Consider the following 9835-nt stretch of genomic DNA (forward strand, 5'->3'; position numbering starts at 1 on the left):
AAAAAAAAAAAAAAGAGAGAATAAGATTACCTCTCCCAGCCCTTCCAAGGCTCTGACTGCTATGAGGTATCCAACTCCCAAATCTGCTGCTAAGGGGGTGAACAAGGTGAACAGAGAGGTACCAAAGATACCAAACCCCAGCAAAAACTTCCCTCCAATTTTGCTTGCAAGATATCCACCTGGAATCTGAGTAATGATGTAGCCGTAGAAAAAGGAACCAAGGATCCATCCTTGAGTATCTGAATCCCAAGAATATTTTTTTCCCTAAATGAAAAGGAAAAAGGGTTTGAACTAGCAACTTCATCAAATTATTTTATTTTACATAAATAATGTAATTAAACCTTGGTATTCTGAGGCTCTCAATGAATTTTCACTGCCCCTTCCTACTCCAGAATCAAATGTGTGATTACAGCTTTCATAGACTTACTAGAGCTAACTTGGGTACTGACAGATGTAGCCAGTGCATCATGGGATACAGGATCTCAGGCATCCAAGCACAAGCTAAACTCCTTGCTGCTGTACTCACTCTGCTCTCAGTACTGAGGCTAGTGAAATCTACTTCTGGTATGTCTACACATACTGCTTTTGTACAGACAGAGTAGCAAGAAGGATTTACTTTTACAAGAGAAGATGGGAGAACAGAATGATAAAAGCAATGAGGCAGGCCAAAGAGTCCAGAGATGACAAAAACACTGATAGCTACTGAAATGAACACAGAGATAGTGATTTTGGAGAGAGCAAGAGTCTGGGACCATCATTAATTATTTATGAGCATCTAAATGTATGGCACAATGAGAGAACGTTCAAATCTGTGTAAGGAAAAACTTATATCCTAAATTCAGGCATGATGTGAGTCCAGTATGAAAGCTATTGAAAAATGAAACAGCATGCAAATTATAAGAAATAATAACAATCAGAAAATATTCGTAAGTCCTTGAAGCATTTATTTTTTCAATCAACCACATGATTTCTCAGGCAATGTGAGATTTTCCAGGGAGAACCTAAATAAAATGAGCAAGCTTAGGAAACTGGTGTTACAGGCACAAGGAAAGAACAGAAATATGAATACCGAGGCAGGAAAAAAACTGAAGGAAAATTCTTTAAGAACACATTAGAGCAGGCAATTTCAAAGGTTAATGGGAAGGGAAGAGGATGACGAATAAAAGAAGGACCAGTATTAGGAGAAAAAGATGACTAGTAGCTAAAAATGTAATGCAATATTCCCCTTAATTGAAATAAAATTTACGCACAAGTCAAGTCTATACGAAAAACAGACATAGTTTAATCAGTGAAAATGCTGTTTTTAAATCGCTCTGACGAAGGCAGAACAGAAACAGTTCAATTAAACACACAAAAAAGCCAAGAGTGAGTCATATTAGAACTACAAGGTCAGGTCAGCCAATCTGCAAAACAAAGCATAGAAAGGATGTAATACAGCCTATCCCTTAGCACAATACAGATGAATAGCTGTTTTAGATGAACATCCTACAACTTAAGAAAATCAGCCTGTGTTCTGAAAAGATGTGCTAATAAAACAGGAAGCTGTTCCATGCTAGCAAGCTGTTTAAATGTGAAACTTTAATCCTAATCACAGCATCCCTTTAGAAACAGTTTAAAACCATCACATATTTTACAGAAATTTATTTGAAATCTTACCGTTGTGTTACGAGGCACATTTAGGGTGGAGGAGTGTTCTGGACACACACTGGAAGTTGTATTTTTTGTTAAACTTGTGTTGGGTTCTACCATGTCTACCAGAGCAACGCTTAGATTCACACGTAATGCATAGAGAAGGAAGAATCCAAAAAAGGCCAGTACTGCTAAATTGTAGCGAGCTGAGCAACATGCAGGCACTGAAATAAGATTTTTTTAAAAGTTAGCAACTTTTATTTTTTAAAGTATTTTTAGTCAGTACAACTTCAGAAAAAAAACCCAACGAGTTAACTTTTTTTATTCTGTAAAAGTATATCTTAGCTCAATCTTTTTGACAGGCATGCCACAAATTAGCCCGGTACACTCCCCAAGGGCTACTCTGATCCCTTTCCTCTGCCTGATTTGCTACACTGATGTTTGCTCCCTGCTCTATCTACCACTATGCTACCTGTCCCCTCCCCCATCTGCTGCATGCCCCACATAAGGCCTGCTCACGTCATAGGTTGGCTACTCCTGTTTTAGCAATTTTATTTACCAGGTGGAGGCTGAGGTCATGAAGACAATTTATCTAGTCACCTTCTCACTTAAAGTAACTACCACTCATAAATAGGAGTTGTGTGATAAGTCCCCATGGAAAGGGCCAAACTCAAATGAGAAATATAGCACATTTTAGAAAAAATATTCAGCAATATGATTTCAAAAGACCTCTTGAAGCCATTGTAACATGACTATTCATAAAAACTTCATAAGGCACGTGGAAAGTATGAAATAACATATAAAAATGTTTGCGATTTAAAATTATTCCTAAACTTATGCTGTAAACTAGACATTATGGGGTTCCCAAGATTTTTAACTGCCTCAAACTGAGCCTCATATCTCTAAGACACTTTGGGCTCTGGCTTGCAAGTCATCAGCAGTATGGAATTTGTAGATGGAACATAAGTTTGTAGTTCCATTGATGATAAATATACCAGTGAGGAAAGCACAGGACTGTCACGAATGAAGAACAGCATAAGCCACAGGTGTCAAACACATGGCCCGTGGGCCGGATCTGGTCTGTGGAACTGTTCCGTCTTGCCAGCTGAGTCAGCTGGTTACTGGAAGCTGGGGGGCATGGCCAGTGCAACATGACATTCTGCAAATTTCAGGATCCCTGGACCCAGATGGACACTGCTATCAGCAGCAGGAGAGCGAGTGAGGGTTGTGCAGAAACAGCAGTTGCTTGCCCCAGTGCTGCCTGATTCCCCTCTCATACCCCCCTGCTGTATGATTCCTGACCCTTGCCACTGCCCACTAGATGCCCACTGCCATCCCTGGATTTCAACCCACTGCAACTGCTGCTGGCTCCACAGATCTGGCCTGGGAGGAACTCCTGTGGTCCAAATCTGGCCCAAAGCAAGTTTGACACCTCTGTATAAACTGTTTTTATGCATCAATAAATGGAGAAGTTCTGACCCCTGGAGCAAATTCAACTTTTTGTTCACAGCTGGTGAAAAAAACCCAGCTAGCAGTACTGAAGAAACTGGCAGAGGAGATGTCAGGGCCCTTGGCAATTCATGAATTTGTGAGAGATGGGTGAGGTGGAGGACTGGAAAACAACCAACAGTATCCCCTTTCAAACAGGCAAAAAGGAGGACCCAGATAACTACAGACCAATTAGCTTCATCTCAATGCCCAGGAAGCATACCGTAAGGAAGTCCATGTGCATGCATCTGGAGGAGAAAAAGTTGACCACAAGCAGTCAGCATGAATTTACTAAGAACAAATTGTGTCAAACAAACTTGAAGGGCTTCTTTGACAAAGTAACTACTCGGGTGGATAAGGGGAATGTATCTGGACTTCAGCAAGGCCCACATGACCTTTTAATAAACACATTGGAGAAATGTCGGCTAGACAAAACTACCATAAGGTGGACAGACAACTGGTTCAATGGCTTTTAAAAAGCAAAAGTATACATGCCTGCTGCCATAACCATGGTCAGTAAGCCAGAACTATCATGTGAATGGAAGAGGGAGAGGGAGGAACTGTAAAACATAAAAAACCCCCGAACAAACCAACAAACCATTGGTGGCTGCACTTTCGAAACACCATATGGAGACATAACGGTAACAGCGGGAAAAAGGAACATCAAACCTGCTTACTCCAAAGCAATAATTATGGTAGCAAATTACTCAAATTCTAAACGGGATGTGATACAAGGAGACTGCTCTTCAGATATTCCATAGTACGGGACTCTGGGGATGTAGGTGAGCCGTGTCTGGCACAGACCACACACATTAAAGAGGTCTGATTAAAATATTAACAGGGAAATACGGATCCTCTGTGACAGGAGACGAACTGTTGCCTGATAGTTAAAGACAGACATTTCAGGCAATTGAAAAGCTATGAAAATTATGCTGAATTTGCAAATGAATGTTAGAGATGTAGGTTTCCATTGTTAAAGAAATGCTGATGCTAAAGGAATTTTTTACAAGCAGGTCATGTAAAAAAAGAAGGGCCAGCCTGGCAATCACTCCAAGGTACTATACAAGCATATGCAACTCTCTCTCTCACACACACACACACACACACACACTTGAGCAAAATACTAAAGGTCCCTCTTCTAGAGAAATCTTGTTTTTAATAGTATTTCAAGGAGTCACTTATCATTTTAAATTGAGATCAAGTAGCACAGCTAGGATTTACTGGGTATTTATTTTTTGGAGCAAAAATACCTTAAACAATGTGACACTAAAAGCAGAAGTGTTACTGTACAAAAATTGTGGAGCAACTTTATGCTCCAACTAGTTGCACTGGAGGCAATGGATCCTTAATGACAACAGATCACAAATTTCCAAAGAACAGGTACAATTATGATTAAATCTGCTTAATAAAGGTAATAAATCTGTACTCACTGAGAAAAAGCAATCCCCAGTAGTGGAAGCTTAAATATCATACCTATATGATTTAAAACCCCATTAGAAATGCAGGTTATTGGAACATTTCTGACTCTTCACTTTGAAATTGTGTCTGAAAAATGAGTACGTTTTAGAACAATCTATAATATTTAAATGATGGGAATTAATAAATGCGACTGCTCCAGATATTTTTTTGGAAGTAAACTGTTTTCCACATAATCTTCTCATCAGCCAGTCAAAGCACAGAAAGGTGGAGACTTACCAAAAACATACTTCACTCATCTAACTTTTTAAAATGGTTCCCATTAGCAAAGGACACATATACTAATAAAGAAACATGTCACATGTATTAAAAAAAACCCAAAGTCTACTTCAGGGTCCAATGCAACCAAATGTGAGATTCAATTCCTTACCTTGAACACAGCTCTCAGTTCCTATTTCCAAGGCTGCTTTCAAAGACATGGCTTATACTCTTTCAGTTACTGTTAATTTTTACATGTGAAGCCTATCCTAGAAGTTCTGCAGTTTAAGGAAGCTGCCCTCCTATTTTATTTAAACTTGTGGGCGAGGTAAGGTACTCCAAGTGGAGCGTGACCTATTGTGCAAGCTTAAGAATTTATGCTTACTAACTGACAACAGGAATGGCTTAAATTGTACCCATTTCAGTCTTTTGTCTCCAGCATATATTTGTGATTATCCATAATATCTGTCATTACTGAAGTTATCCAGTCCATAAATAGACTTTTTTGCTACATAAGCCATAGCCTTAAAATCTTATTTTTTAGCTACAATTTGTGTTCAGGAATCATGTAGTCAAGACTTATACTCCTTTTAGTATCATCAATAACTTTTAAAATAGAGGGTAGAGCAGGGCAGGGCACCACCTTAAAGACTAACTTTTTCAGAGATGCATAAGCTTTCCTACACAACAGCCTACTTAGTCCTAAGACAATACTTGTCTTTTTCTTCCATATTTAACCCTCACATCTTCTTCCACGCTCTTTGCCCCCTATATCTGTTACAGCTACTTATTTGCCTTCAAGTTCCTTCTGTAGGCTTGCTTCTTCCACAAAGCCAGGAAGAGGACAAACTGGGATTATGCATTTGTCTCCACTGACAAATGCACACAATACTTCAGACCAGTGTTGTTCAGCTTTTTTCCCTGGCCAGCCAGATGGACAGTGCCTGGCTCAGCTGCTGGCTGGCTGGTGGTTCCAATCCAGCTCCTGGGGCCAGTGCAGCAGCCACCATTTGGCCCCATGGGGAGGAGATGGGGGAGCTTCACTTGGCCCTGTGGGGTGAGAGGTAGAAGGGACAACCTTGACCTAGCCATGCAGGGGGAGGGGAGAAAAGGGGGTGTGGGAAAGGGGAGCATGGCCCAGCCTCATGGGGAGTGGGGAGAAGAGTGTGATCTGGCCCCAGTCTGGCTCTGCAGGGGGAAGCAGGTGTGACCTGGCTCAGCTTTAGGAAATCGGCAAGGGGGAGGCTGGCTGTATTAATGGTCACTGCTCCCTCCACTGTCAAATTTCTGGACTTATTTAGAGCCCAGCAGGCTGGAGGTTGAGCACCCTGCTTTAGACCAGTGGTGCCTAACCTTCTTGCCCCATGGGCCAGATGGGTAGTGCCAGGTCCATCTGCATGCCAGACCTGGTAAGCAGGCTTGATCTGGCACATGGTGGGGGGCATGGCAGGGGCCCAAGGCAGCAACAGAGGGATGAACAGCCCAACCCTAATCCATCTGCTGCAACGAGAAGGGGCAAAATGCAACCTGGCCCCAATCCAGATGCATGGGAGGTAGGGGAGCAGCCTGGCCTCAATCCGGACATACAGGGAGGTAAGCGGGATGGAGGGGCCCTGATTGGAAGGTGTGTGAAGCTGAAGCATCCCGGCCCTGATCCAGATGTAAAGGAGGGACGGGGAGCAGCCTGGTCTGATCCAGATGGGCAGGGAGCAGACCCAGTCTTGATCCCACTGCAAGGAGATAGCCTGGGCAAGGCTGGCTCCTACCTCATGGAGCTTCCACTGCTCCCCCGCTGTCAAATTTTCCAAGCCAGGGGATTCCCTGTGGGCCAGATGCCACGACTCTGCGGGCTGCATTTGGGGTATAGACCAGAGGTTGAGCACCCCTACTTTAGCCCTACCAACAAATGACACAGAAAAAACCCAGAGTATTCCCCATCACTGCTGCTTCACCCCAAGCCCATGCACTTGGTCTCTAAGCAGCCTGCATGCAAAGCAGTGGTCCGCAACCTTTTTTAGACTCAGGCGCCTCTTGTTAGCTTCCAGGCAACAAATACCAGCTCTTTGGTTTCCTCTGGTTTCCTGGACTGCAGAAAAGCACAGCAGCGAGCCTCCCGCAGCGCGGCAGGGACAGGCCCTACCCCCGCCCCGCCTTCACAGGCGTCCTGCAACCCAGCCCTTAGAAGCACAATAAATGTCTCCTGGCCGCACGGGCAAGGCAGTCGTCCAGCTCTAAGAGCCAAGCAGCCCCCAAGTTAGTGCTTGGACACATAACAACTACAGAGCTGGTTTGCAGCCGGCTTAAACTTGACCGTGTGGTGGGACTGAGACCAGAGGACAGCACCACCCCCGTGCTCCATGGCAACGCCGACCCCCCCCCGCCCCGGGCCGGGGGGCCCTGCAGCCGCAGGAGTGGAGCGGGGAGAGCGAAGCTGGACCCGCTGTCCCGTCCTCACCCGCGTCGGGCTGGGACTCGTTCAGCAGCGGAGTGCGGTCCGCGCCTTCCTCGGCCTCCAGGTAGTCGCCGCCGCCACTGCCCGGGGTGCGCATGGCGCCCAGGCTGAGCCCACCCGTCGCCACCGCGAAGTGGGCCCGAGTGGCAGCCAGGGCTCCGGAGCCCCGGCTCAGCCCCGCCGGGCAGCGGCAGCTGCAGCGGCAATCACGCGACTGCCCACGGCCGGGCGGAAGTTGCTTCAGTCGCAGCTAAGCGTTGGTGCGGCCGCCATCTTGGGTGCTGGCACCAGTCCGCGAACTCCGCCTCCGAGCCGAGAGGAGCCAGCTCGCTCTGCCCCGCCTGCGGGGAGCTTGCGCGCATGCGTACTGGGTGGGAATGTGTTGGGGGCTGGGGTCGGGTCAAGGAGCTGCCCTCTGGGCAAAGAAGATAAACCTAAGTGTTTCTGAATAAGGCTCTGGTGTAGGCTGGTTGCAGCCTATTTCATCCTGCTGAGCTCGGTGCCCCCCAGGAGGAGGGAGAGTGAAGAGTGAGTCTGAAGGTAGGGTAGAGGTGCACCTTAGACTTTTTTCCTTTAAAAAATAAATAAATAAATAAATGTTTGTGTTCCAAGCCAAATCAATTCCAGATTCGTGGCTGATTCAGTAAGTCTAGTGAGAGGCAGTCAGCTCCCTCAGTCTGAAGTCAGGCAGGACAGGGTGATTGATACTTAAAGACTAACTCGTTCTGGAAGGCAAGGCAGCGTCTGACAAAGTAGGTTGTAGCATGTGAAAGCTTACACCTTTCTAAACAAATGAATGAGTACATCCTACTTAGTCTGTATTTAATGTTTTCCATCCATACACCTCTGATGCTATTCAGTGTGGTTGGCTGCCTCTAGCTTGACTTCTCCTTCAACGGTTTGGGAAAAGGGAGGTGGTTTTCTTTGTGCTCCACTCCTGATCAGTGCCAGGAGCTCTGGATCTTCCCTTCATGCACACAGAATGTATATGTTTTAGGGTAAAATGTCTGAGTGCGCTAAGGAAGTTGTTTCATAGTTGCACCTGATACCTTGTTCATCAGTTGAGAAACATTCTTTATACCTCCCTCTGCTCTGTCACCCACGACAATTCTCCACTATCCACCATGGACATCTTGAACAAAAAATATAGTATATTATACCTCCCTGGTTTTCGTTTCCTTACTTAACCCATTCTTGAGAATGGGTTTCTGAAGATAACCAAGTCTTGAATGGGTTTTGATTTAATTTAGTATTAAAAGCAATTTGTCAGTCTATACCTCCTCTTGTCCCAGAAATACTATCAGAAACATCAGCTAGGAAAAAAAGCTACCACTTAGGTAATCTCACCTCTACCCTTGACTGTTCTTCTGCAGTGAGAGGCTTGATGGTTTGTCTCAAAGATCTGTTTGGAGTCTGTTTTGTCTCACTTTTTTTTTCAAATTAGTGCTTTAGTCTCAGAATTCCATCTATTTGCATCTCTGTTTAATTATGACTCATATTCCCAGAGGAGAAATAATGGCTTAATGAGCATGCAGCTAAGCACAAAGGTCAAACCCAGGCCTGAATGCCTCTGGGTCCCAACACCTTGGCCTTCCCACACACACCCAGACCAGGGTCAGGGAGCTCAGGTGCGCAGCAGTGCCTTGGCTCTCACTGTGCCTGCACATGCACTGCATCCATGGCTCCTCACGCAGGCGCAGAGTGACCAGCCTCTGAAACCGTTCACCTCCATCCAGCCCTGGCTCAGAACCCTGCTCCTCCTGGCTCTGCACCGCCCTACCTCTACTCCCAGCCAACAGAATTGCAAGGACAAATGATTCGCATAAATTTCCATCAGTGAACTGAAAAACAGGATTTTTTGCAGTCTGGTTCTTATTCAGGAATGGACAGGAGATACAAGATTTAAAAACAGAATGGTCTGGTATAAAACAGGACTAATGGCCACCCTATTGGAAGTGGTCTGGACCAAACTAGTAGTCATGACATGGTTAAAGGCAAGGCAGTAACAACTGGTTTTGGGGTTTTGACCCTGCTCTTTTTAGGTGATGCAGCCCCCGCAAATTATTCACCATCAAGGTGTGGTGGGCAAGCAAAAGCAGGTAGAGAGTGCACTAGGGATGGAAATATTGTTTAAAAAATATTTGTTTAACCTTCTCTAATTATATCAGTTAAATGATTAACCAAGAAGGCAGTGGATCTGACAGCTGTTGCTGGGAGCCCTTTGACAGGATTGTGGGGGAGGAGAGGAAGGAGGCAAGCCCAGCCAGACAGCACAGCCCAGGTGAAGCCTGCACAAGAAAGAAGGGAGCACCCACGAATGAGCAGCTAAGTGCTTAATTGAAGAGTCATTAGGCTGCCCTCTGTTCTCTTGTTGGGCTATGGGTACTAGTAGAGGTGCACCGATACATTGTTGGAATATCGGATCCGCACCAATAAAAGGAAAATTAATGTTATCCGCAATCAGCTTTTTTTGGCCAGTGTAGCTGATAATGTCACTAATAAATGCAATGTGCATGCGTGCAGTCAGGAATGCAGCCTAGCAGCTTGGAGAGCAGCATCCTGCTGATAAGTCTGTGGGGAGGAAAGGGAATG

General features: G+C 45.1%; 1 protein-coding gene across 1 annotated transcript in view; it reads right to left on the reverse strand.

The window, feature by feature from the left end:
• Positions 1-7440, reverse strand: part of SLC17A5 (solute carrier family 17 member 5) — a 35399-nt gene extending 27959 nt beyond the window's left edge. Inside the window, exons 1-3 of the mRNA XM_019537643.1 lie at positions 7247-7440; positions 1657-1853; positions 31-264 (exon numbers count right to left, since the gene is read on the reverse strand). Coding sequence (XP_019393188.1) covers positions 31-264; positions 1657-1853; positions 7247-7340 — 525 coding nt within the window. The 5' untranslated portion in view covers positions 7341-7440. The remainder of the gene's footprint in view (positions 1-30; positions 265-1656; positions 1854-7246) is intronic.
• Positions 7441-9835: the final 2395 nt, after the last annotated feature.

The sequence above is a fragment of the Crocodylus porosus genome, unplaced genomic scaffold, assembly GCF_001723895.1.
Source record: "Crocodylus porosus isolate Cpor-Errol unplaced genomic scaffold, CroPor_comp1, whole genome shotgun sequence".
NCBI lineage: Eukaryota > Metazoa > Chordata > Crocodylia > Crocodylidae > Crocodylus > Crocodylus porosus.